This window comes from Macaca nemestrina, chromosome 15 (genome assembly GCF_043159975.1).
Source record: "Macaca nemestrina isolate mMacNem1 chromosome 15, mMacNem.hap1, whole genome shotgun sequence".
NCBI classification, from domain to species: Eukaryota; Metazoa; Chordata; class Mammalia; order Primates; family Cercopithecidae; genus Macaca; species Macaca nemestrina.
Window position 1 is genome coordinate 92,171,686 of NC_092139.1, and position 27,958 is coordinate 92,199,643.

General features: G+C 51.9%; 2 protein-coding genes across 20 annotated transcripts in view; one reads left to right on the forward strand and one right to left on the reverse strand.

The window, feature by feature from the left end:
• Nucleotides 1–27,958, reverse strand: part of LOC112423549 (putative inactive beta-glucuronidase protein GUSBP11) — an 87,558-nt gene that overhangs the window by 21,211 nt on the left and 38,389 nt on the right. For 15 of the 19 annotated variants that reach the window (XR_011613977.1, XR_011613978.1, XR_011613979.1 and 12 more), the window contains 6 exons: nucleotides 12,011–12,153; nucleotides 10,881–11,023; nucleotides 9,580–10,582; nucleotides 8,780–8,897; nucleotides 6,405–6,537; nucleotides 256–380 (listed from right to left, as the gene is read on the reverse strand). Coding sequence is in view for 1 of the 19 variants with exons in the window: in XM_071080249.1 (XP_070936350.1) it covers nucleotides 256–442 (187 nt within the window). In the remaining 18 variants the exon portion in view is untranslated. The other 4 variants (XM_071080238.1, XM_071080243.1, XM_071080244.1 and 1 more) reach the window with 4 other exon arrangements.
• Nucleotides 16,865–27,946, forward strand: LOC139358696 (ral-GDS-related protein-like). Its single transcript, XM_071080236.1, has 13 exons — nucleotides 16,865–17,048; nucleotides 17,475–17,585; nucleotides 19,617–19,789; nucleotides 21,160–21,353; nucleotides 21,493–21,803; nucleotides 22,570–22,785; nucleotides 23,157–23,260; nucleotides 23,758–23,827; nucleotides 25,382–25,456; nucleotides 25,937–26,011; nucleotides 26,601–26,624; nucleotides 26,974–27,095; nucleotides 27,632–27,946. Exons 1-13 carry the CDS (start codon nucleotides 16,908–16,910, stop codon nucleotides 27,669–27,671), a joined length of 1,656 nt encoding a protein of 551 aa, XP_070936337.1. The 5' UTR covers nucleotides 16,865–16,907; the 3' UTR covers nucleotides 27,672–27,946.

A 27,958-nucleotide genomic window follows, 5' to 3' on the forward strand; every position in this document is an offset into this window, starting at 1 on the left:
TCAGCCTTCGCCTGGGGACGCGGCTGGACAGGAGCGCTTCCTCCTCCTCCTGCCTCCTCCGCCCTGGCCCTTCCAGGTCCCCCTAGTACCCCCATACCCCCGTCCTCCAACCTGGCGCCCCCAAGCCTGTTGACCTTTAACCTCCTCCGGGCCCCCAGCTCTGGGGCACTCAGGTGAAGGAGGCTGCAGGGCGCCGGGGCTTATGCCATTCCCAACGCAGGGCCTCCGGGCGCCTCTCGCAACGGTCGTGGGTACCTCTGCTCCTGGAAGCCCCCGCGTGGGTTGTCGGAGAGGTCGGCTTGGAAGCTTCAGAGGCCGTCCAGCTCCTTGCACTCCAGCGATCGGCTCTCCCGGGTGTACAGCATCCCGCCCAGCAGCTCCTGCGGGCAGCCACACAACAGCCCCTGAGAGCCGCCCAGGACACCGCCACCAGCCAGGTCATACTTCCCGCTCCCTATCTTGTCAGCCAGTCTGAGAGGATGAGAGCGGCGCAGCGAGGAGGAGGGGGAGCCCTGCGGGCCTGTAGCGTGAGGCGCCTGCCGAGTGATGCGCGTGAGGCCCTCTGCGCCATGTTTGTTGAGGGCGAGTGCCAGGCCTGGAGGGGCGGGGCAGCGCCAGGCGCTGCTCAGTAGAACCTGTGGCTGGAATCCAGGGCTAGGCCTTTGGGGAAGCGGGACCCCGACCCTCAGCTCCAGCCAAGAAGGGCGTCGTCTGCTGCCATCCCAGCAGAGGCTGGACCATCCAGGGCCGCAGGCCAGGACAGAACCCCTGAGATTGGTGGCATCCCCGTTTCTTCAAGGGGCACCTCCACTTGCTTTCCCCAGCAGGAATTGGAGCAGGCCCCAGCGGAGCCTCTTCCATGACTGCTGGATGCAGCCTCTTGCAGGGATGCACGTCCTTGAGAGGCGGCCGTAGCCTTGACCCTGGACCTCTGGGACCCCGACCCTAACCAAAGGGACAGAAACTCCTTCTTGGCTTTGAAGATACATGAAGATACAGGGAGAGAGGCCAAGTGCAGTGGCTCACGCCTGTAATCTCAGCACTTTGGGACGCTGAGGTGGGAGGATCACTTGAGGCCAGGAGTTCGAGACCAGCCTGGCCAACATGGCGAAACCCCCTCTCTACTGAAAATACTAAAAAAAAAAAAAAAAAAAAAGGAGCCAGGCATGGTAGCAGGCGCCCGTAATCCCAGCTACTCAGGAGGCTGAGGCTGGAGAATCACTCGAACCCAGGAGGCGAAGGTTGCAGTGAGCCGAGGTCATACCACTGCAGTCCAACCTGGGTGACAGAGCAAGAATCTATCTCAAAAAAAAAAAAAAAAAAAATTGCAGGGAGAGGGTGCCCTGCGGGACCCCACTTTACTCCAGTAGGGAAGGCACCGTGTGGAAGGGTAGAGGAAGAGATCTGGAGACAGTAAAAGAGACATAGGTTTATTAAGGGGACTTTCACACAGGTGCAGTGGCTGTGGCTGGAGATGAGAACCACTACGTTTGTAAAAAGCAAGCAGCTTCCATAACATTTTCACCTAGCATCCTCAACCTGTTACCGGTGGAAGGTATCCAAGTTCCTGGTGGTGAATCTATACACAACTGAAACAACCTCAATTCTTGCCTCCTCAGAAGAAAGAATTTAACCGAGGGTCATAAAGTAGAAACCAGATAGAGGCAAGCTGCAGAGCAGGAGTAAAATTTTATTAAAAAGCAGGCCAGGAACAGGCGTGGTGGCTCATGCCTGTAATCCCAGTTCTTTGGGACGCTGAGACCAGTGGATCACCTGAGATCAGGAGTTCGAGACCAGCCTGGCCAACGGTGGTGAAACCATGTCTCTACTAAAAATACAAAAATTAGCTGGGCGTGATAGTGAGTGCCTGTAATCCCAGCTACTTGGGAGGCTGAGGCAGGAGAATCTCTTGAACCTGGGAGGTGGAGGTTGCAGTTAGCTGAGATTGAGCCACTGCATTCCAGCCTGGGCTATAGAGTGAGAGAGTATTAAAAAAATTATTAAAAAAACTTTAGAACACGAAGTAAAGGAAAGAAGGAAAGTACAACTTGGAAGAGGGCCAAGCGGTCGACCTGAGCAACCAAGTGCCCAGCTTGACCTCTTGACTCAGAGTTTCACAGGTTGGCATCCTTCCAGCATCTTGCCACTCCTGATTCCTTAGCTTGGGGCTCCGAACAGACTTTCTCCTTAGATCGTAAAGTCATTCTGAGGGTACACATCAGTTACGGCTGTCGGGTGCCTCTGCCATACAGAGGGGTCCCTCTGGTCCTAGGAACCTGGACTGGACACAGTTGTTTGTACGATTACTCCCCCACCCCTTTTCTCATGCTCGCCAAATCCGCCTTCTGAGAATGGACCTTAATACTGGAAATGGAGTCCCCAGGGTAGTGAAAATAAATACATTCTAGAAATTGACAAGGCCTAAAGGCTTTTTCCCAAATGTTTATGCTTTATTTTCTTTCTTTAAAATTTTACTTGTATATTCCTTTAGTGAAATGCTTACATGCTTAAATTAGGATATAGTTCACTGTTTATGAGGCAGCTTTAGGCCACATTTAACAAATGTAAGAAAAAGTAGGATGCAAAAGTTTATACAGTATGTACAAATCATTAATTCAGGATGGGCTTAGTGGCTCACATCTGTAATCCCAGCATTTTGGGAGGGGGAGGCAGGAGGATGACTTGAGCCCAGGAGTTGTGACTAGCCTGGACAACATAATGAGACCACTGTCTCTACAAGAAATACAAAAAAAAAAACAAAAAAAAATTACCCAGGTGGGGTGGCACACACCTATAATCCCAGGTACATGAGAGGCCAAGGCAGGAGCATTGATGAAGCCCAGGAAGCAGAGGTTGCAGTGAGCCAAGATTGTGCCACTGCACTCCAGCCCAGGTGAAGAGTGAGACCCCATCTCAAAAAAAAAAAAAAAGAAAAGAAAAGAAAAGAAAAAATAAGACTAAAGGGTACCAGAGAAGACACCTTCCTTTTTCTTTTTTTTTTTTTTTTTTTTTTGAGTCTCGCCCTGTCACCCAGGCTGGAGGGCAATGGCCCGATCTCGGCTCACTGCAACCTCCACCTACCTGGTTCAAGTGATTCTCCTGCCTCAGCCTCCTGAGTAGCTGGGATTACAGGTGCTCACCACCACACCCAGCTAGTTTTTGTATTTTTAACAAAGACAGGGTTTCACTATGTTAACCAGGCTGGCCTCGAACTCCTGACCTCAGGTGATCCGCCCACCTCGGCCTCCCAAAGTCCTGGGATTACAGGCGTGAGCCACCATGCCTGGCCAATTCAAACATTTCTTCCCTTTACAGTTGGCTAAGAAAGCAAAGCTTTATCTAAAACCTTGGGGTCAGCAGAAGGGGTGTTAAGTTTTTGCCTGTGAGTGTGATTCCCTCCAGGCCCCTCGGGAAGAAATTTGGAACAAAGAACTCCAGTCAGAGTTCAGTCCTCGGTTCACCCTTATCTGAGGTCAAAGGGAAAGCTGTCACCATTTTTCATCCGGTGGAGATCTACGCTTCCGAAAAACTTAGGAACAGGGACATTTGTCAAGATGTTATGTTTACTTTCAATAGGGGATCAAATATCTTGTGGCTCTAACCGACTTGGGTGGCTATTGTTCTGAGCTATTATTACCTTTTTCTTTTTCTTTTTTTTTTTCTGAGACGGAGTCTCGCTCTGTCTCCCAGGCTGGAGAGCAATGGCCCAATCTAAGCCCACTCACTGCACCATCCACCTCCTGGGTTCAAGCAATCCTCCTGCCTCAGCCTCCTCAGTAGCTGGGATAACAGGCATCCATTATCATACCCAGCAAATTTTTGTATTTTCAGTACACATGGGGTTTCACCCTGTTAGCCAGGCTGATCTTGAACTCCTGACCTCAGTTGATCTATCTGTCTTGACCTCCCAAAGTGCTAGGATTACAGGTGTGAGCCACTGCACCCAGCCAATTACTACCTCCTCCTTATCAAGTTGCTAATTTACTTCTCAGGAATAGCCAGGTGCCCGGAGTTTCCCTTGAAGGCTAATGTGGTTCGGGTATGTACCCTCCAAATCTCATGATGAGATGTGATTTCCAGCCAGACGCAGTGGCTCCACCTGTAAACCCACCACCTCCTCCTCCTCTACCAATTCCTCCTCTTCCTCCTCCTCCAACTCCTCCTCCTCCACCTCCTCCTCCTCCAGTTCCTCATCCTCCTACTCCACCTCCTCCAACTCCTCCCCCTCCTCAATTTCTTTTCCCTCCTCCTCCTCCTCCATTTCTTTTTCCTCCTCCTCCTCCTGTATTTCTTTTTCCTCCTCCTCCTCCATTTCTTTCTCCTCCTCCTTTTCTTTTTCTTCCTCCATTTCTTTGTCCTCCTCCTCCTCCTCCTCACAGGCATGAGCCACTACACAAGGCCTGGCTGTTTGTTTCTCCTCCTCCTCCATTTCTTTTTCCTCCTCCTCCTCCTCCTCCTCCTCCTCCTCCTCCTCACAGGCACCAGCCACCACCACGACTGGCCTGGCTGTTTCCTTTTCCTCCTTTCCTCCTCCGGCTCCTCCTCCACCTCCCAAATTGCTGGGATTACAGGCCTGAGCCACCACACCTAGCTATTTCTTCTTCTTTTTCTTCCTCTTCCTTCTCCTCCTCCTTCACTTAATCTTATTTTTTATTGATGTGGAGTCTCACTCTGTTGCCCAGGCTGGAGTGCAGTGGTGCGATCTCAGCTCACTGCAACCTCCACCTCCTGGGTTCAAGCCTCCCAGGTATCTGGGATTATCGGCATCCGCCACCATGCCCAGTCAATTTTTGTCCTTTTAGTAGAGACGGGGTTTCACCATGTTGGCTAGGCTGGTCTCAAACTCCTGACCTCGTGATCTGTCCACCTCCACCTCCCATAGTGCTGGGATTACAGGCATGAGCCACTGCGCCCAGCCCCCTGGTTTTTTGTTTTTGTTTTTTTGTTTTTTTTTCCTTGAAATGGAGTTTCGCTCTTGTTGCCCAGGCTGGAGTGCAATGGCGTGATCTTCCCTCACTACAACCTCCACCTCCTGGGTTCAAGCGATTCTCATGCCTTAGCCCGCCGAGTAGCTGGGATTACAGGCACTTGCCACCATGCCCGGGTGGTTTTTATATTTTTAGAAGAGACAAGGTTTCTCCATGTTGGCCAGGCTGGTCTTGAACTCCTGACCTCAGGTGATCCGCCCTCCTTGGCCTCCCAAAGTGCTGGGATTACAGCTGTCAGCCACTGCGCTGGGCCTACAGCTCATTTCTTACCACATAAATCTTTGCACCTCTCTACAAAACTACCATCAGGGATATCCCCACAAACCATTCATCCCAGGTACGATGCAGAGAAGAGCTTCTCGTTCTCCTTTTCCCTTTACCTCTTCCCTCTCACCTCATCTTGTTCATTCACTCATCCCTTTTCCCTTCTCACTTTTAAGCGTTAACCTTTCAAAAGCCTGTCTTCCCCTATAAGTAATGTATTGTAACTCCCACCATCACCATATCCTTCTCCAACCCACCAAACTGCCATCCTGAGTTTATGGTAAGTCCATAAACTAAGAAGAAAAGGGAAACATTCATTGCAAATTTGGCAGCCCCTCAGTCACCCAATGTGACAGCACAGATCTTCTGGTCTTTGAAGACAAATTTTTTTTTTTAAGACAGGTGTCACTCTGTCACCCAGGTTCAGGTGCAGTGGTGCAATCACAGCTCACTGCAGCCCCCGACTCCTGTGCTCGGATGATCCGCCTGCCTCAGCCTCCCAAGCAGCTGGAACTACAGGAACACACCACCACACCTAGCTAATGTGCTTATTTTTTGTAGAGATGGGGTCTTGCTATGCTTAACAGACTGGTCTCAAACTCCTGGCTTCAAGGGATCCTCCCACCTTGGCCTCCCAAAGTGCTGGGATTACAGGCATGAGTCACCAGGCCCGGTCTGAAGACTTTTAAATGCTGCCATATTCAAGATGCGTTGAAACTCACCTGTGTTTGATGAGCCTGCTTTTTGCAAGTGAGTAATATAAAACACACTGAAATACCTTAAGCTTCTCAGACTTTGTACCTTCCTCTGGAATAATCAGTGCATCCCAAAAGTAAATCCATAATGAGGTCCAGTTTTTCCTTCCTCCTTGGCTATGAAATAGACAAGAAAAAGGCAAGCTAGCCATTTCCATCTCACTGTAGGAGACTCTCCTGTTTGCTTTTTGACTGTATTTGGGAAGCGGGGGCCTGCTTTCCTACTTCCTAAACACCACTTCTTTTACCTAGGAAATCCTCAGCGCAACTACATGGATTAAACCAGCTTCCTTCACTTTCTTTCCAATATTCTTACAACCAAAATATCCAGAAAGGGCAAGGCAACCTGAAAAAATGAGGACGGGTACATTATCCCATGAGCCAAACTGCCACTTACACTGGTTAGTCATGAAATCGGCAAAATTCCAGATGAGCTCTCCAACCACGTATTTTCTATGTTTTTGATCCAGACCCTGATACTGCTCTAGCAGACTGTTCTGGTTGTCTTCACTGAACATCAGAGATGGATCCTGGAATTCAATGCAAAGAGAATTTAAGAGTCAGAACTGGCAGAATTGTAAATGTCAGATAAAAAACGAAGATCCACTTGATGGTGATGAAAATATCTGACTTCGCAGGGGGCTGTAGTGACTGCAGGACTCACTGATGCTAGGGTAAAGACAGCCAGGGAATGGTCTAACCCAGAATAAAAAAGGAGGTTTAAAAAAAACCAACATGGCCAGGTGTGGTGACTCACACCTGTAATCCCAGCACTTTGGGAGGTTGAGGCTGGGCAGATCACGAGGTCAGGAGATCGAGACCATCCTGGCTAACATGGTGAAACCCCATTTCTACTAAAAATACAAAAAATGAGCTGGACATGGTAGTTAGTGCCTGTAGTCCCAGGAGGCTAAGGCAGGAGAATGGCGTGAACCTGGGAGGTGAAGCTTGCAGTGAGCAGAGATCGTGCCACTACACTCCCGCATGGGCAACAGCGAGACTCTGTTGAAAGAAAGAAAGAAAGAAAAGAAAGAAATAAAGAAGGAAAGAAAGAAAAGAAAGAAAGAAAGAAAGTCATTAATTAGTAACTGCTTTATTTATAAATGTAATTTGATATTCAATTCATCTTACTTTTCCATCTCTATCTGCTGGTATAGTCTTAAGGCTGAACTACACTAGAAGTAAAAATATGCCTTGGGACCAGGCATGATGGCTCATGCCTGTCATCTCAGCACTTTGGGAGGCCAAAGTGGGAGGACTGCTTGAGCCTAGAAGTTCAAGACCAGCCTGGGAAATATAGCAAGACCCCATCTCTACAAAAACTACGAAAATTAGCCAAACATGGTGGCACACACTGGAGGTCCTAGCTACTTGGGAGGCTGAGGTGGGAGGACTGCTTCAGCCCCGGAGGTCAAAGCTTCAGTGAGCTGTGTTTGCATCACTGCACTCTGGCCTGGGTAACAGAGCGAGATCCTATCTTAAATAAATAAATGTATGTATGTATGTATGTATAATGAAATTAAACCAGGCTGGGCATGGCAGCTGAGCTCTGGAATCCCAGCACTTTGGGAGGTCAAGGTAGGAGGATCACTTGAGCCCAGGAGTTCAAGACCAGCCTAGGCAACACAGTGAGACCCAGTCTCTACAAAAAGTTTAAATATTAGCCAGGCACGGTGACGCATGCCTATGGTTCCAGCCACTTGGGGGGCTGAGGAGGGAGGATCATTTGAGCCCAGGAGGTTGAGCAGTGAGCTGTGATTATGCCACTGCACTCCAGCCTGGGCAACAGAGTGAGGCTGTCTCAAAAAAAATTTTTTTAATTAAACTAAATAAATTCAGCTATTCTAGTTATATATCAAGACCTCAATAGCCACATGTAGCTAGTGGCCACCATTTCACACAGTGCATATAAGGGACATTTCTATCATTGCAAGGCTTCTTTTTTGAAACAAGGTCTCACTCTGTCCCCCAGGTGGGAGTGCAGTGGTGCAATCATGGCAGACGGCAGCCTTGACCTACTGGGCTCAAACAATCTTCCCACCTCAGCGTCCCAAGTAGCTGGGACTACAGGCAAGCACAACCATAACCAACTAATTTTATTTTTTATTTTTCTTATTTTTTTGAGACGGGGTCTCACTCTGTCACCCAGGCTGGAGTAAAGTGGCACGATGTTGACTCACTATAACCTCTGCCTCCCCGGTTCAAGCAGTTCTCCTGCTTCAGCCTCCTGAGTAGCTGGGATTACAGGTGCACACCGCCACACCCAGCTAATTTCTGTATTTTCTTAGTAGACACGACGTTTCATCATGTTGGTCAGGTTGGACTCGAACTCCTGACCTCGTGATCCACCCAACTTGGCCTCCCAAAATGCTGGGATTACAGGTGTCAGCCACCACGCCCGGCTGCAACTAATCTTAAATTTTTTGTAGAGATGGGGTCTATGTTGTGCAGACTGGTCTCAAACTCCTGGGCTCAAGAGAACCTCTGATCTCGGTCTCCCAAAGCACTAGCATTCCAGGTATGAGCCACCACACCCAGCACCTGCAGCACCCAGGTCTATCAGTGCTGACCTAGAACCTCTTGAGAGGTTCTTAAGAATTCAGAACTGGGGCCAGGCATGGTGGCCCACACCTGTAACTCCAGCACTTTGGGAAGCCAAGGCAGGCGGATCACTTGAGGTCAAAAGTTCAAGACCAGCCTGACCAACATGGTGAAACCTCATCTCTACTAAAAAAAAAAAAAAAAAGATTAGGAGAACGTGCTGGTGCATACCTGTAATCCAAGTTACTTGGGAGGCCAACGCAGGAGAATCGCTTGAACTGGGAGGCAGAGGTAGCAGTGAGTCAAGATTGTGCCACGGAACTCCAGCCTGGGTGACAAGAATGAACTTCTGTCTCAAAGAAAAAAGAAATCAGAACTGGTTACCTTTTCAAAGGGGATGAGCAAGGGTGCATATCCATGAGCCACTTCCCCCTACTTGACTAGTTTGCAGAAGTGGCATTCTGTAAGCATGATAAATTTAAGGGTGCAAACAGAATGGCGCAGTCCACTGTGGGTGGCTGTTCTTTATGTGTCAACGGGAGTCCCAGGAGCTGTGACAAATGAGTGTGAGCTGGCTGGGGAGAGAACGAGGGGCTGGATAGGGTTCAGGAATCCACATGAAAAAAGAAACCCACAAGATAAAGCAATCTATCTTTGGAGAGGAAGACAAAAAAATGAGAGGGATAAAAAAATGAGGACAGGCTGGGCGTGGTGGCTCCCGTCTACAATCCCAGGATTTGGGTAGGCTGAAGCAGGCAAATCACTTGAGGTCAGGAGTTAGAAAGACCACTTGGGCATGGGTGATAGGAGGCTGTCTGGAAACAAGGCCGGTAAGGAGGCCACTTTTGAGGACCAAGTGAGTGGGGCAGAGGCCTGGCTGCTGGCAAGAAGGCAACGCAGACGGGGTAGCGGGAGGTGAGCCCAAAGGTGAAGCAAGGGGAGCACTGCAGTGGCCACAGGCCAGGCCGGGGGAGGCGAGTGACATCTCTGCCCAGAGAGAACACACAATCACAAAGTTCAACACCGCTTACCTGGTGAAACCCTACAAGTCTGTTGCTCTGTACTCGCTCTGAATAATGGGCTTGCGATAAGTCTTACGCCAATTCTCAAACTGGGGGCCAGCTGCAGCTGAATCAATGCCAGTTGCCCGTAGTCACGATACCAAGTGTAGTAGCTGTTCACACAGATCACGTCCACATACGGAGCCCAGGACCAGAGCGGCAAAGCCCGTTCAGCACCCAGAAGACTGCATGACTCAGCACTCACACACTATGGGGGCTCTTCTGGCAGAGAAGGTAAGAAGGGGATGTAATCCCAGCATTCTGGAAGGCTGAGGCAGGAGAGTGACTTGCAGCCAGGAGTTAGAGACCAGCCTGGGCAACACAGCAAGACCCTAGCTCTATAAAAACTACTAGTAAGAAAATTACCATGGCACAGTGGCTCATGCCTGTAATCCCAGCACACTGGGAGGCCAAGGTGTGAGGATCACCTGAGCCCAGGAATTTGAGACCAGCCTGGTCAACATTGGAAGACCCCATTTCTATAAAGCAAAACAAAACAAAACAAAACAAAAGGCTAGAATGAGAAGAGCTGCCTCCTGGGGCTAAGAACATCCAAGTGCATTAAGTTAGATCCTGAAATTACCCTGCCCCACAGGCAAAAATCATGGTCAGAAAGTGGCCCAAAGGAGGCAGGCCTGTGACTGCACACTGACACTCACGACGTGTGCAGCTGGGAAGGGCTATGAGAGACAGAGCAGCTGCCAATGCACAGTCCTCGGCCAAAGCCCAGGGCCCCCGCCACTGGAACTGACTCCTCTCCGGGCAGCACTCCCATCACTGGGCTTCCCCTCACCTTGCCCTGGAGAAGCGCTCCCTCCTGAGGGGCTGATGCAGTCATTGTCACAGAGAACCTCTATTTTGTTTTGGAGAGTCTCGCTCTGCTGCCCAGGCTAGAATGGAGTGGCGCAATCTCGGCTCAGTGCAATCTCTGCCTCCCAGGTCAAGCACTATGAGCAGTAGTCGGCAGTTCCTCCTCAAATTAAAAATACAACTACTATGTCATCTAGCAATCTCACCACTGGAAAATACAAAGTACATGGATGTATCATGCTCCCTGATTACAAATGACATAGAAGAGCTATAGTGATCCAGACAATGTGGTATTGGCATTCACACAAAAATACACAACAACAAGACCCAACGAGGGAACCAAACCCAAATTCATCTATGGTGGACACATTTAAAAAAGAACACTCAGGGGATGGGAGACCCCGGGCTGCCTTCGGTGGGGCTGCAAAAGTGTCCTGGGACGACCTGTAGCTGCCTCTCACCTGGGCTCCGGATGGTTTCCACTCCATGAGGATTTCCATAGTTTCCGCTCAGCCACCCTCAGAGTCAGGAGGGCTTCTTTGGGGCTGTGACCATCTGTCCCAGCCTTTCCTGTCTCCATGACACACCGTGTGACCTACGTATACTGCAATATGTAGGTGTGTGTACTAAGGGCGTACAGTTAAGATGACCTACAACCGATGCTACTCGAAGTCTTCCAGAGATTTTGCAGATATCCCCAGACCAAAACAAACTAGTGACATTCCATGGTTTTGCAAACTGGCACTAGCAACTGCACAGCAACAGCTCCCTGTGCACCATCAGACACTCTCCAGACCCGCCCCTCGCTCACAAAGTCTTCACTCCTAAGGGCCATTTAACAACCTCTATCCATCAGGAAGCCTTTGATTTGGGCCAGGCTGCCGACCCACAGGGGTGAACTGTGCCTCTAATGCTGAGTGTTGCTTCCCCTCACTGGGCTAACCCACACCCTTGCATATAGAAGGGCCCCCAGGGAAACTGCTGTCTGACATCCAGGAGCTCATGTAAAATGCTCCAGCAACCTGGATGGCCTTGGCCACCTCTAGTACTAGCCTTTCCCTCTGTGGGGCTCACTCCCTGACTCTTGCTTGTGCAGGCCAATCTACAGCGGCTGAGATCTCCTGCTCCCTCAGCCTCCTGGGTCACCCTGATGGCGTCACGCTGGCCAGAGGCTGGTGTCTGCAATCAAGAATGAGATACCCACAGGCTGACTTCCCTGGTGTGGGAAGCAATGCCTGGGGTCTCCAGATAGCCCACCCGAGGAAAAGAATCCAGCTCTGACACAGCTCAAAGACTGTGTTATGGACATGGAAAGACTTTCCAGGCCTGTCTCCTCTTCTGGCTCACTGGATTCCTAGGAAAATTATTGAGACACTGGGCTCAAAGCTCTCAGCCTAGGGCTTAAAATGCCACAGGGAATCAAATCAGTGTGACCTAGGACCAAAGACTTCTCCTTGGCTGGGAATGGGGGATCAGGGTTGCAGAGACCATGGGCGCAAAGTGATACCTGTGCCGTAAGAGAAGAAACTGGGGATCTGGTCCACCCCGGGCTCCTCAACCTGTGTGAGGCCTTGCTGGGCCCTGAGCTTACCTGCCCCTTGGGAGTCCATTGTGACTGCAGTCCAGAGGGGTCAACGTCCTCACTGATGACAGAAAGAAGTGCTGGGAGATGCGGAGGGCATCGTGTAGCGGCAGGCAGTCTGGGTGGTCCACAGGTGTGCGCTTCAGCATGTCCTGGGAAGGGATGAGGTGGTGAATTTGGGGCCGTGCCTCTGGGACTCAAATGAGAAGCCCCTGGGCAATGCTCAGTCCTCACCGAAAGAATTCAAAGGGCAGGCCCTCAGGGACCCACACTCATGCCTGCAAAATCTGAACTGAAAATTAGAATCGGAGCAGCAGGGTTGACTCTAAAAGGGCCCCAGCTGGCTTTTCTCCCCGCTGCAGTCTTTACTCTTTTCCCCTGGCAGATGCAGCCAGGTGGAGGCTCATCTCACCACGCAGCTGGGAGAGACACCCCTCTACCCACCCTGCAGCTGCTCCAAGGATACTGGAGACCGAAAGACAGGGGTTGGGGAAGCAGGACGTTCCTGCCTCCACTGAGAGCAATTGGCCAAATGTCAAGCTCAGTAGCTAAGCTCTATTGAGGCCCTAGCCCTGTTGGCATGGTTACCACAGGCCAGGGAGGCATACTCAGGGCCCAGGATCCCTCTGCCTGACTTTTCAAATGGTCTGTTCTCAGTGACTCTGGTGCCCTCCCACACCGGGCTCAGTCTTCGGAGAAACTCCTAAGCCCTCTCTGGCCCTTCAGGGGCCTTAACACTGGTGCGTAGGACCAGGATGCTCTGAGTGACTTACTTGGTCAATGGACTGGTATAGCAGAGCTATTGGGGACAGCAGAGAGAAAAAGGACAAAGACATATAAAGGATCACTCAACAACTCAGAGACCAGCTTTGTCCCCCACCTGCCTTGCTCCCCACATGAACACCAGCTCTCAGGAAGCCAAAGTGGGTCCATAGCAGCCTCCACCTCTGTTATCACTCCCAGGGCAGACCAAGCAGCAAGAACAGGTGACACACAGCCCTGGTGACCCTGTCCCCTCCCTATCCATGCCTTCTCTCCCATCAGAACCGACTTCTTCGACAGGTGCCCCAGTCCTGTCCAGGCCTTACCTGGCTCAGAGCAGATGATCCCCTGCACCTCCCACCCTGAATCACACGGCTACACCCAGCACATCCTACAGAGGCCCAGCACACTCTGGGTCACATCCAGAAACTCTACAATAGGGGAGGAGACAAGCTGTTTCCCAGGAAGGGCAGCTCCCCAGGCCTGGTCATACTCAGACTCCTCCAGGCAAAGGCCGGGCACAGCCAGCTGGGATTGCCATGCTTCACTCTGACCCACACGACTGACCTTGTCTCCTCTATGGGAAGAGACCCCTCCACACAACCTCAAACCCAGACATAACAGGACAGGACAGGCTGGGCACTAGGGAGGCCAGCCAGATCTCCACACAAAGGCTCTGCTCTTAAGAAGGAGGCAGCCTCAGGGGCAAAGGTTTCCTGAAGCAACTCAGGTCAGGCCTCACATACAAGAGCCCAAAAGAGGCTGCAAAAATACCAGCCTAGCCAGCCAAGAACCCAGGGCCACACCCTTCTGAAACCCAGACTCCAAGTGAGGATCACTAGGATTCAGCAGAACAGGAGGACGTGACAGCTGGTGGACCAACACTTCCCAACACCCTTCCAGCAAGCAGCTGTGCCTCGCCCCTGCCCACATGACTCACCCAACATCAGTCTTGCACCTGGATGCCTCTGTCCACAGGGTCATGATCTTTGACCTCCTGCCATAGGAGTGGTGAGAGACAGGATGGTGGTCTGGGAAGGAGGATCCTAGACTGGGTGTCCCATGGGACCAGTTTGTGACAGATCCCACAGCCAACACAAATGCCCCAGCCAACCCCCAAACACAACAGCTCCCCAAAGCCCTTGATGTAAATAGCCTGTGCACTGCTAAGTAGACACCTCAGGGAACAATGTGATGGCTGTGAAGAAGATGCAGCCTCAACAGGGTTCCACAAGCCTTCTGCAAGCAAAGCCTTCTTTGCTTCGGTGCCTAGTCAAAGCACTAGGGAAACTCTTAAAAGATAAATTTGCACTATTCACAATAGCAAAGACTTGGAATCAACCCGAATGTCCATCAGTGACAGATTGGATTAAGAAAATGTGGCACATATACACCATGGAATACTATGCAGCCATAAAAAAGGATGAGTTTGTGTCCTTTGTAGGGACATGGATGCAGCTGGAAACCATCATTCTTAGCAAACCATCACAAGAACAGAAAACCAAACACCGCATGTTCTCACTCATAGGTGGGAACTGAACAATGAGATCACTTGGACTCAGGAAGGGGAACATCACACACCGGGGCCTATCATGGGGAGGGGGGAGGGGGGAGGGATTGCATTGGGAGTTATACCTGATGTAAATGACGAGTTGATGGGTGCAGCACACCAACATGGCACAAGTATACATATGTAACAAACCTGCACGTTATGCACATGTATCCTACAACTTAAAGTATAATAATAATAAATTAATTAAAAAAAAAAAGATAAATTCAGCATTGTGGGAGACAGAGGCAGGAGTACAGCTTGAGGTTAGGACTTTAAGACCAGCCTGAGTGCAATGGTGAGACCCTGTCTCTACAAAACACAAAAATTAGCATGGCATGGTGGTACATGCCCATAGTCCCAGCCACTTGGGAGGCTGAGAAGGGAGGATTCCTTGAGCCTGGGAGGTCGAGGTTGCGGTGCCCATGATCATGCCACTGCGCTACAACCTGGGCCACAGCACAAGATCCTGTTACAATCAAACAAACAAACAAAAAACCAAAGATGCCTGTTTTCTGCCCCATCAAATAAATCCAAATCTCTGCAGGGTGACACAGGGTATTAACATTTTTAAATATCTCCTTTCCTGAAGTAAATGTATAGTAATAGCTGAAAACCACTGAGTTATGTAAATACACTTCCTATGACTTATTTGTAGCCCTTTCGTATCTAGCAATTTCTACAGACCCTCTGTCGGCTTCAGAAGCCGGAATGGGCAGGGCGAGGTGTGAGGTGTCCTAGCACACTGAGGGTAGAGAACAGCTCACAGCTCAGGGGGACCCATTTCTGAGGCTAAGGCACCCACCAGGGGCTCAGCCTGTCTTCAGAGGGAAAGTCACACCTCAGAACCCCAGAGACCCAAAAGAAAGCTCAAATTCAGCAGATACCTGCCAGTGGGCCCTGGAGCAGCATCCCAGGGAAAACTGCCATTGCACTGTCAGCTCCCTCCAACCCCTCTCAGATCCCAGCAGGAGGTGGTTTCTAAGTAAGCTCAGAGGTCTCAACAAACGGTGGGTTGAACCTCAGAGGAGTTATTAACAGGCCTATAGTTACCTCAAGACTCCACCTGACCAGGGCCAAAAATGAGTCCTGGGAGGGCAGCCAGGAAGAAAACAGGGCAGAGAGGAAACACAGGGAGAGGGGGCCCTGGGACCACATCAGATATGGAGGGAACCAGGGGAACGAGGGCAGCCCTGATGATTGTGTTCCCCACAACCCCTGCATGTCTGTGTCTCCTGAGAATTCAGGGTGAGGAGCTCACTCTTACTCTTCACCTGTTCCTGGGCTCTGGCAGGCTGGCCTGCTTCCTGCCCCAGCCTCACCCACTCTCCCCACTCCTCACCACTGATGTGGGCAAGCTGATCTCTCTGGTTTGCTGGGCTCTCACTCTCTGCCCAATGGCACCGAGTTAACTTCTTTGCATGCTTTATTCTCTGTGATTAAAAAGGGAAGCAATTCTCACTAACGCCATTTCTCAGAGGAGAAAACAGGCACAAGGATGCTCTATGACTTCCTCAAGATCACCAAGCTATAAGTGGGAGCTGGGCTTTCAATGGAGGTCCACCCATGCTCCTAAAGTTGAGCTGTCCTCCAAGGAAAGGACAGCATCTGTAAAAGCTCAGTGAATGGGGAAGAAGTGTCCACACTAAGACCTGACCAGGCTGGTACCCTGATCTCCAAATTCCAGCCTCTAGAACTCACAATTCTCTTCTTGATGAGCTCCCCCAGGCTACGGTTCTTTGCTGAAATAGCCTGAACTGGCCCAGAAGTGCTATTCCACCATCTGTGTCCTACTCCATCATTCAGAAGGGAGTCACTAATCCCTCAGTGCTGTCTTTGTGGATGCTGCCCACCCTAGGCTGAGATGAGGCATAGGGTTTGGGTCTAAATAAAATGGGAAGGCACTGGAAGGTGCAATGTCAGAGCAGGAGGATGTCTGAATTTCATTTAATCTCAACCTCGTATAGTACTGCAGCATGAAAGACGAGGCCCAGAGAAGAAGTGCCTTTTCCTGAGATCATACTGTGGACACCAGACCCACTGGAGTTGTATTCCATGCTACCTCTCACCCCTTCTTGTAGCTCTTCCATCTTGAAGTATGTGCAAGATCTACAGGGACCACCACACCATCAGTTTTTTAAGATTTATCTCAAACACACTTCATGAGTTCCCTAGGAAGGGTTATGATGCTAGCATGACTCCCTTGTGCAAGGTGGGGAGAGCCCAAAACACCAAAGGAGTTCTCTAGGGTCTCACAACTGCTAAGATAAAGGCTGTTTGACCCAGCACTGGCTCCTCAAACCTGGGACCCTGGTTATATCCAGGTCTTCCCAAGGTGCTGAAGGGGCACACTTTTGCATAATGGTGAACAGGTAAAGGAGTTGACGGGGGAGGGTGAGTGATCAGAAACCCAGAAGGGCCTTTGAGTAGGTCTTATGGAAAGGAGGAGCTTACAGGATGGAACCTACAAGATGTGACCTCACTTCCTTGCTAACAGATCCCCAGTAGAACTTAGAATTCTGGTAACTAGGCACCCATATTATACACACAGCCCCATTTCCAGTTCATTTGGTGGGCGACACTCCGGAGAACAACATGTTCTCCTGCTGTGTCCCGACGTGCTGCCGACCTCCTCGTCGCAGAAGAGGCCAAAATGAGAGTCTTTCTCGAGAATATAGACATTGGTTCAACCCTCACCCTCGACACCTCTGGCCCTTTGCCAGAAGGCACCCACAGGTAACACAGGGCCCAGGGCAGGCACGTCCAGGCCAGGCCTCAGTTCTGCCCGTCAGGGCAGCGCCGAACCCCTCCCCATGTGTATGGGGGAAACAGGAGATGAGGGGCCCTCCCTGGACAGGAGGAGGTAGGTTGTCAGGTGTTTGGAGCCTGGTAGGTATGTCAGGTTCACAGTCCAGACCATGCCTGGCAGGATGGGAAGTTCAGTGTCGAGGACACAGTTTGCCACTCAGATGTGAATCCCAATTCATCTGCCGGAGACCTCAACCTTCTCTGGTTGGAGGTCTATGCAGATGCTCCTATGTGCCAAATCCTGTTGGGGATGGGGACACCAGGAAGGAGTTCTAATGGGGGTGTGCCACTGTGGGGTCAGCCAGGCAGGCCACTGACACCTCTTGGCCCGGCTCTCGGGCCCTCTCTTTGCAGAGCTCCACACAGCCGATCAAACAGGAGCTGTTGGATGGATTCCATTTCTCCAACTTCTTCAAAGAAGGGCAGGGGCCCACCGCCACCAACCACGGCCAATGCTGGTCTGGGGTGAGACGGGGCACAGAAGGGTCTCCACAGAGGGACTCCAGAAAACTAGGGTGGGCCCAGGACTCAGACATGAATATGGGGACTCACTAACCTCTGTCCTAGGGATTTCCCACTTGAGTGGCCCAGTGTTCTCTTCCAAAGGAATCTGGCTGCCATTAGTCTCCAGTGGCAACTTGGTTACAGGCAAAGTCCCTTTCATCTGTCAGAGGAAGATCACAGAAACTCCATCTGTTTTCACTTTATGCTAAGCCAGGAGTATCTCAGCATGTTGCCACAAGAATTGAGTATAATGGTAACAATAGCAACATACTCATACCGTTATCATTTTAACTCCCCACCGTAAGTGTATCTCCGGTAACAAGCATCTCCACTGCCCTGCCAGACCTCCTCCAGGACTTAAAATCCAAAACTTTAACACAAATAAGGTGGGGGTGGACATTGATTACAACGAAAGAAGGTGAAGCTTCTTTATGGATCTGTTTTTAAAGTGTCACCTCACAGAACTCATCCCTGCATCCCCATCAGGCAGGAGCTGCACCCTCGCATCTCACTGTAATATTGCTTAAGGGAGGCCATGCTCCACAGGGGTCAGCCTCTCAGTGCCGGTGGAGCCTGTCATGATAAAATTCCCTTTCTAGGCACCTGTTCTGCAAGGAGCATAATCCTATGTGTGTCCTAATAGGCTGGAGCAGTTTGCCAGGGCTGCCATAACATGCACGCTCACTGAAGGGCTTAACCACAGAAATCTGGTTCCTCACAATTCTGGAGACTGGAAGTCCAACGTCAAGCTGTCAGCCTGGGGTGGTTTCTCTGGGCCTCTCTCCTTGCCTTGGAGATGGCTGACTTCTATCTCGGTCAACACAGGGTATTCTCTTCAACGTCTCTGTGCGCTCACCACCTCTCCTTGTAAGAACCCCAGGCATATTAAATTAGGGGCCACCCTAATGAACTCACTTCACCTGAATTACCTCTTGGAGTACTCTGTGTCCAGACACAGTCACATTTTCTGGTGTTGAGAATAGAAACAGTTACATTTGGGGGAGGGAACACAATTCAACCCATAAAATACACAAATCCCCTGTGGAAGACACACACCCGGGAAAGGGATATCTGGGTGAAAAGATATGGGGATAGCAAGTTTCAACAGCTCTAGCCAGCTGACTTTCCAAATGGGCTCCAGCTGGTCACACGGTCACCAGCAGCCTCTGAAGGTAGCTTCGTCTCTGAATGCAGCCTCCCCTGAACACTAACACGCTTTCAACTTTTTGCCAGTCTGCTGTGTGGGTGGCAGAGAAAATCACCTAGTTTCATTTCCCCTTTCAAACATACATTTGCTTAACCTTTCACGGCTTCACTAACTGCCTAAGTTTTCTCTTCCCTGAGTCGCCTGGCAAATCCTGGGCCTTGGGATGCACTTTATCCCACCCAGGAGTCTTCTGGAATTTTCCACTTGGCCAGGGCTGGGATGGCCATAGCTGTTTCTCCAGACTCACATTTATGTTAAAAGAACAAAAACAATCATATCCCTCTTGTCCTGTGTGCTGTCGCTAAAATGAGGAGGGGATGAGGCCTCCCCAGGCCCTTCCCTTGCGTATCAGAAGTGGAGCCTCAGGTGACCTAGAGGGAATTTCATCCAGTCCTCCCCATGGAAGGTGCTCCCTTCTGACCCGGGTGCTGCTGAGCAGACATTTGACATCCAAAGCCCATGTCTCTTCTCTACCATGAGGGTGATTTTTGAGGATTGCAGGGATGATGCTCTTCATGTAGGCTGTTGATACAGAGGGCGCCCTTGCCCCACAGCTGACAAACATCGTGACGGTGCCTTGAAGGCGTGAATCATTTTATCACTTCTCCATCCTCACATACAATTTTACTTGGAAAGCCTAGAATCCTTTTCACCATGGGCAATCAGGTTCTCCACATGCACAAGTCCCCGAAGGGCTGGTGCTTCTTGGTGTGACTTCCAGATCCCGATCCTCTGGTGGTTCATGGTGTTACCACTGACTCCCATGTCCCTCCTTGTCCCCCTAGTATGAAAATGAGATCTGCAGGATGCCAACTTACCAGCCCGGCACAGGGGAGAAGCTGTTGGACTCCCTGGTTCCAGCCTTGCTAACTAAACCCATCTCCTCCTATGCCACCTGCCTGGGCCCCTCCTGGGACTTTATCACCATGCCACACTTTTTGGAACTGCTGATTAGAAGGTGAGTGTCCATCCCCTCCAAGGCATGGAGGTGCCTCTGTGCCCTACTGGCTGTGTCTTGAAGATGCAGCTCTCAGAGCCTCGGTTGGCTTCTCCGGAACAGGGAGTTGAACCTCACAGGGTTCTTGTGGGGACTGAATGATCTAAGACATGGCAAACAAAGGGGTCCCTAGAGCCTAAAACTCTGGAGAATCTGCTGCGGGTGCTGTGATTCATGTTTATTACTTTTCCCCTTCACTGAAGCAGCTCTCAGCATTCTGCCTCAATGGCCCATATCCTTCGCTGTCTGGAAAAACACATAGCAAAGCAAGTCTACCATGGCATTGGTACAGGATGTCTGAGATTCCTTCTGGCTGGTCTTTCTCCTTGACACAGACAGAAGAGGGGTCCCTTGGTGCTGAAAAGGGAGCCGCAGGCCCACAGACAACTGGAGATGCTCACGTTGGAGGTTCTCCAACGGATGGGGTTCACACATTCAACACATACATACAAAACACCTCATTTGTACACCGCTCTTCTTGTGGCTTGTCATGATGTCATAAACAAAGCAGATGACAATCCTTGGGCCTCGATTCTACTTAAGAGTCAGGCGCTCACAGGAGACAGAATAACCAGGTCATATCTACAGAATGTTAGAGTTGAAACCCTCATGGCCTCTTCTACATATGGTGGCATCCTCCCAGATTTTGACTAAATGACGGAGCCCAGCAACAAGTATACACTGGGTGGATTTAGGGTTCCGAAGGGCCTTTTCACCCACAAAACATGGGGGAAAAGAATGGACTCTGGCTGGGGAGAGACTCAAGGAGCCCTGGGGCACATACCTCTTAAAATTCCCATGAGAAGGCTGACATCTGGGGACTTCCCCCGCAAGAGGCAAATAGTGAGTTCTGTAAATGGAGACTTAGGTGCCCTGCAAAGGAGAGCTGAGGCCGGGGTCACAGCTGGCCACTGAGAGACTCATCCCCAGCACCATGGCGTCCCAGCTCTCCCTGTCCTCCTCCACTCTGTATCTGCCCCCACCCTCCTTCCCCCAGGACCAAGGGACCCAGAGCTGGAGCCTTCATGCGCAAACCTGCTCACAAATCTCCCTGGAGCTGCCATCTTGAGTGCCCAGGTGCACAGTGCTGTGCTCCAGGGCCTTTGGGAAGAGAATGTCTGTAGGACGCTGGGGCACAGAAGGGTCTGTACAGTCCTGCTGCATGGCCAGGTCTGCCCCTTCCAGGTCACCACTGATGGCTTGGGGGTAGGGTGGGGCTGTCCTCTACACAGGCTGCAACAGGTCAGGGGCCCAGAACCACACAAGGGTGCCCTGGAGGGTTGTGTGGGAGAAGGCCAGGTCTCTGACTCAGCTGTCCACTCCATCACCAGAACCATCACCTGCGTTTTCTTCACCTGGCCCCTTGAAAATACTTCACTGTGCTATCAGCCCCCGCAACGGTCATCTTTCCAGATAAAGCTGGCCTTCAGGAACTTCACCAGGCCTGGACTGGGCGTGGAGGACCACCAGGAACTTGTCCTAGGGCAGTTGTTGCCTCTGGAGCCCAATGAGACCAAGCCAGATGGTGAGGTGGCTTGCAGTCAGGAAGACTTTCCAGGGGTGGTGTTTTGGGGCTACAAGTCCCTTAAATTCCATTCAGTCACTTCTGTGCTTGGAAAGCCCAGTGAAAAGTGACTGGTGGGGTGACCTTTTCTCCTTTCCAGATCCTGCTCCACATCCTGGGCCACAGGCATTAACAATGCCGGCCATGGAGCCAGCACCACCACTGCTGGCGGACCTGGGGCCTGCCCTGGAGCCAAAGTCACGTGTAGCCCTGGAAGCACCAGAATATCTACATTCACCACCAGCACCAGCACCAGGCGAAGGGTCCACTCCAGTGACAGTGCCAGAGCCACAGTCAGCCCCAGAGTCCCCCTGTCCCTGTCCTGTAAACAACCAACCCACTGAGGAGCTGCCTGATGTCACGACCTTCCCTCCCAGGCTGCTGGCAGAGCAGCTGACCCTTATGGATGCGGTGAGCAACTAGGCTTTGCAGGCTGTGCCTCTGGCACCAGCTATCTCAGACCAGCCTCTCCCTGAGAAGGGGCCAATACCCTGGGACAAATTGTAGCTCCACTTCTTACCAACCACGGGATCTGGATGAGTTTCCTCATCCACAAGCCTTCCCTGTCTGCATGTGGACAGCAGAGATGGGACATCGCCCATGCCAGCTGCACAGAGGGACTGTACAGATTGAAAGACAGGGGATGGACAGAAAGCAGGGCAGGGTGGTGCTCAATGAGGGGCAGGCAGGGCCATGGGTCACTCACCCAGCTGCTCAGGAGCCTCACTACCCTCAGCGCTTATTAGGTACCTGATGCATACTAGATTCTATGGCAGACACCCAAACAGAGCCCATAGTTGCAGCTGCCACAGGGAAAGTGCACCGGTATGGAGAAAAGGCGTACAGGGATGATTGCATGGGAGGAAGATAAGTCCTCAGGACGGCAGGTCTGAGCCACCTTCTAGTTCTTAGGAGTGTGGATGGCCTGGAAAAAATGTCACTCTCTCTTCCCACTCTTGTTGGGTTCTGCGACATGATGCATTCAGGGCCCTCGGTGGGCAGAAAATCAAAGCCAGGGACTCCCACACGTCTGAGGCCCATTTTAAAGCTTTTTGAGCTCCAGCTCAGTTCCTGAGAGAGATCGTGGATGACTGTGAGCTCAGTCCCTGCCTGGGACTGTGGGTGACTCTGAGCTGGGGTGTGCTCTGTCTGTGACACTCTCCTCCTACCCCCAAAGGAGCTGTTCAAGAAGGTGGAGCTCTACGAATGTTTGGGCTCCATCTGGGGCCGACGAACTAAGAAGGGGAATGAGCACGTGGCACCCACAGTTCGTGCCACCATCGCACACTTCAACAGGCTCGCCAACTGCGTCACCACCTCCTGCCTCGGGAACCACGGCATGAGGGCCCAGGACAGGGCCAGGGTGGTGGAGCACTGGATCAAGGTGGCCAGGGTAAGCTATGATTGGGCCTGAAGATTCCCTCTTTAAAAATGGGGAACTGCCTCTTCTCCTCCATCAGCTTTAGGATTGGCATCTGTATCTCTGGCCTGAGCCCTGCACATCCCCTAGGCCCTTCTTACCAGAGCTTCACTGACCTTGACTCCCATGGCCCAGTGGGGGCTGCTCACTTCTGACCTGGGCTCTTCCTTGGGTTGAACTAAAATCCTCCTAGATGAGTGACATTCACTCGGCCCCAGGTGTGCCCTCCTGAGGCTCCCTGGGCCTCTGCTTTGTCCAGGAAGGGAGATCTCAGCAGAGTGGGCTGAGGCTGAAGTGGGTCGGGCTGTAACTCTGGACCTCACAGCTCACTCTTCCCTCTCCAGGAGTGCCTAAGCCTCAACAACTTCTCCGCGGTGCACGCCATTGTCTCTGCTCTGTGCAGCAACCCAATACATCGGCTACACAAGACATGGGCAGCAGTGTCCAGGTGAGGGGGGCTCTCTCCACGGGAGCACCAGGGTTGACCTAGGGACCCATAGGTCTCCCCACGTGCCCTCGACTCTGAAAGGTTCTTGGAGACCAGGGACACTGGAAGCAGGGATGGGCTGGTGGGTGTGGTCACTAAGCTGCCCTGGACTTCTAGGCAAGGATTTCCAACTCAGGACTAAGGATTTTCAACCATCAGGAACAGACTGGAGCCAACTGAAGGCTTTCAGGTGTTTGCACCCAGCAGTGGAACTGTGTCCAGCTAGAAGCTAACTGTGAACACGCAGGAGCTCATGTGAAGTGGAGATGGGCCAGGGGAGGAGCATGACAGGTCCCACCCTGGTCCTCTGCAGACCTTGTCAACAGAGGACCCCACTGGAAACTCTCACCCATGAAGTTGGGATTCTCTGGGTTTTCAAACAAAAGGGATTGGATGGGAACTCACAAATCTCTCCGCTTATTCACAAATTTACCCTTCTTTCTTTCCTCTGTCCATAGCAAAAGCACAAAATATCTAAAACAACTCTGCAAAACAGACACTGCAGTGAAGCGGGACCTGCTGATCAAGGTACAGTGGAGTCTGGGAGATGCGGGACAAGTGTTTAAGGGTCAGAGGAAAGACTGAGTTTGGAAGGGCACTGGACCTGGTGTGGAGCGGTTATTTTGTTTTGTTTTGACTCATCTACTAAAAGTGGACTTGAAAAATTTACTCCATGCCTACCTAGGGCCAACAGGGAGAGAGGTGTGTGGTCCACGGGCAGGTGGGGGCACAGGGGCGGGAGGCCCTGGAAATGGGATGTGGCAACGGCTGCTGGGCTGCCAAGCCGGGGTGATGAGTTGCAGCATTAGCAGGGTTCTGTCTCCCATGCTGGTCCATGCTGCTGGCATGGAGCTTCCTCCAGGCTGGGGGATGGTTATGGTAGTTGGGACTTTCTTCCTTCCACAAACTGGCCGGCAATTCCTGAGGAAGCCAGGCCTCTGCTGCTGCTTCTGTCTGCAGCGCATCTCCACGGGCAGGGGGCCTCTGCCCACACTGGGGGAGAGGGGGAAGGAAAACAAAGGAAGATCATGTGCCAGGGAGTCCAGTGGACCTCACAGCTATGGGTACCAATGGGCACGCTCAGGACAGACATACGTGTTTCCTGGGACTCCCCGCTCTGCCCTTTGCAGATACCCGAAAACGGTCATGTCACAGGACTGTCACCAGTTAGCAGTGACACAAGCTCATGACTGGGGGATTCATCATGCATTCCTAGGGGATCCTCCCTGACCAGATCTCAGAATATTCCATGCAAATGAGAAGACAACTTGTCACCCCACCCAAGATTCTGGAAAACCCCGCCATGTCAATCTGAGATGGCACCGCAGGAGGCCACTTCCTGAGTGGAGGAAGAGAGTTCTCTGCACAGAACTCCCCTGGGGCATCATTGGCGAGGCAAAACCTTTCGCATGGCTGAAACCCAGTTTGTGTGGCAGAGACTCCAGTGGGGCTTGGATAGGCAGGTGCCACTTAACCAGGTCTCCTAAACCGCCCTGTCCCTTTCCCATCACGACTGTGCCTGGCTGGAGACCTAGACACTCAGAGACTCCAGAGAACACGACCCTGATGGGTGGTGGTGCTGGGATATGGGGTGAAGGCAGCCAAGACAGAGCCGCCAGGATGGGGAGGAGGCGCCTTCTCTTTCGGGTCCCTGGGGAGTCACTGCCTGCTCTGGGTCTCCGCTTCCTCATCTGGAAAATAAAGGGATGCTGAGCCTGTAGCGCAGCCCTCACAGAATGGAAATGAGGGTCAAGAAAAGAAAATAATTTGCTGGTGCTCATGCCTGGTTCTTCCTCAGAGGGATGAGGGTGAGAACAATGGCAACAGCTACAGGAAACAGTACTAAGGAGGCCTTGTGAAGTAGCTGTGGTTTTGATCACTCTTTACAGAAGAGGAACAGTCTCAGGGAGGCCCTGCTGCATGACTGGGTGACACACACAGGGAGTGTGGTGCTGGGCCAGTGGTATGAGCACCTTGCCAGGTGATTCACACCAGTGCCTGGGGATCCAAGGGCAGGGTGGCTGGGCTGTAACTGGGGGAAGGGAGGAGAGCCTCACTGTCTCCATCACTGACACCTGGCAGGCGGGGAGCTTTAAGGTGGCCGCCCAGGAGAGGAACCACCAGAGAGCCCAGATGAGGCTACGGAGGCAGAAGAAGGTGAGTGAGCCTGTGGCATAGAGGGATCACAAGAGATCACAGGACAGGGTTCCTTTCCCCGCCAGCTAGAGGCCTCCACATCGAGACAGCAGTTGCTTCTTCCCCAGCCCTGTCCTCTTGTGGCCACTGGGCCTGGAAAACCTCCATTTGAGAGACAAGAGCAAGGGTCTGGGAAAGCTGGACTCAGAGTGGATGTGGGGAAGGGTAAGGTTGGGACCACAGGTCCTTGTGACTTGTTAATATCCCACCACAGAGGTAACTAGGAGTGCTTGGAGATCAACTAGACTTGGAGGTCAGCTGGGATAGAGGAGGCAGAGAATAGGGAAAGGCAGCTGAGGGTCTTTGGCTGCTCCATCCAGGAGACCTAGGGAGGGGGGTTCTGGGAGACAGGGGCTGATGGGATTTCATGGGACAGGACAGTGGGCAGCCCCATCTGATGGCCAATACTCATCACCACCTCCCCAACCCTCCTTGGCACAGGGTGTGGTCCCCTTCCTGGGGGATTTTCTAACTGTGTTACAGAGGTTGGATTCGGCCATCCCGGACAATCTGGATGTGAGTGAGCCTGGGGCAGGTTGGTTGGGAACCAGGATCCTGAGGCTTGGGAGGAGAGGGTCGGGATCGAGCCCTTAGATCTCAGCCCTAAGCAAACCTCCTCTCCTGAGAGCCTCACAGCTGCTCCTGCAGGTGGGGGTGTCAGGCCCATCTCATCACCTCTGTGTGATGGAGGCTCCATGGCAGCCACTAGTCCCTATCCCTAAGTGGTGAAGCTGCAGAGCTGCCTGACTGCAAAGCTGCTGAGGTGTGGGCTGAGCTGGACTCAGTGACTCCCCAGGGTAACCCATAACTGGAGAGTGAAATTGAGCCTCTCCAAGGGCAGGCAGTTCCAGGGTCACTGTGTGCTTTCTTTCTATAAGAGACCTCAATTTCCCTGTCTATCATCAGAAAAAGTTGGGGCAGTGTCCCTGAGCCTCAGCTCCCATGACCCCTTACTCTAGAACCTGGAGTCTGAGGAAGATCCAAGTCCTGTCACGCGCACATCCCCTGACCCTGGTGTCCCTGGCAGTAGTACAGCATGGGAAGGGGTGGAGTGGGGCTGGTTGTGGGCCATTGACCTTTGTGATGGATTCTGTCTGCCTTCCAGGGCAACATCAACAAGAGGAGGAAGGTGAGCAGCTGGGACGCTAACATTGGAGGAGGGTGTGGATGTGGACCTCACAGTCCACCCTGGGCAGGACACTCCCTGGTTCCATCCTCTACATCTTAGGTTTACTGGGAGGGGTTGACACACACAGGAAGAGGAAATCTATCCCAGTGGAGAGAGTGGGAAAGGCACTGGATCAAAAACCCGTTCCTGCAGGAGGGGATGTTTACATCCAACTCTGAGAACAGGCTGGGGGCTGCATGGGGCCCCTGCAGAAAACTGCCCCAGGGATCAGCCCCTTCTCACTGCTTATCAAAGGTCCCCTCAGCATCTTCCACGCAGGCCGTGTCAGCATCCTGTCCTCTGTCTCTAGGAGGTCCGAGTTCTGCAGGAAATGCAGCTGCTCCAAGTGGCTGCCATGAATTACAGGCTTCGGCCTCTTGAGAAATTTGTCACCTATTTCAAAAGACTGGAGCAGCTCAGTGACAAGGAGAGGTGAGGGCCTAGTGGACGGGCAGAGGGTGGGAGAAGGCTCTCCATTTTTTTTTAACATGGTCTAGCTCTGCGCCCAGGCTGCACTGCAGTGTCGCCATCTCTGCTCACTGCAACGTCTGCCTCATAGGCTCAAGCCCTCTGTCAGCCTCCCAAGCAGCTGGGACTACCGATGTACACCATGTCCCAGGATATGGTACAGCAGGTGCAGACACCATGTCCTGTTGTTCTGCTGCTGTTGTTCTGGTACAGATGGGGTTTCACGATGTTGTCCAGGCTGGTCTAAGTCCTGGTCTCAAGCAATCCACCCCACACGGCCTCCCAAAGTACTGACATTACACGTGTCAGCCACCCCACGTGGCCTAGAGGAGGCTTTCCTGTGGCCAGCTACAGAGAGCCTATGGCCGTGACTCCACGGCCAGCATCAAGCCCTGTTGCATGGGAACCGCTGGGGACCCAGGATTTCAGCTGGGCATGCACTGAGAGGGGACCTGATGTGTGGTTCATGGTGGCCTCACAGCTACCTCTCTGTCCTGCAGCTACAAGCTTTCCTGCCAGCTGGAGCCCAAATCCCAGTAGGCCAGTAACATCCTGCAGTGGCTGGGACCCCACCGGGATGTTGGCCAGAACACCGGCTCTGCACCATCCTTCACCCAGACCGTGACACCAGGGAACCACATCTAGGAGGCTGGCAGCTCAGCTGCATCCGGTCCCTGCTCCTTAATACCAGCTGCTCCTGCTGGCCAGGATCAGGCCATGGGTCTTTTGCGAGTCAGGCGGGAGACTATTTTATGTTTACTTTCTTTAGTGTATAAGTAAGGTTTTTTTTTTTTCTAAGCTTTCATTAAAATAAAATTTCAAAATGC

Excerpts from the sequence above, each read along its gene's own strand:
- LOC139358696 (XM_071080236.1), top strand. The coding sequence starts at position 16,908 with ATGTTCTCCTGCTGTGTCCCGACGTGCTGCCGACCTCCTCGTCGCAGA. Across the intron at positions 17,586-19,616 it reads ACGGCCAATGCTGGTCTGGG|TATGAAAATGAGATCTGCAG; the intron begins GTGAGACGGGGC and ends TTGTCCCCCTAG. Across the intron at positions 26,625-26,973 it reads ACATCAACAAGAGGAGGAAG|GAGGTCCGAGTTCTGCAGGA; the intron begins GTGAGCAGCTGG and ends CTCTGTCTCTAG.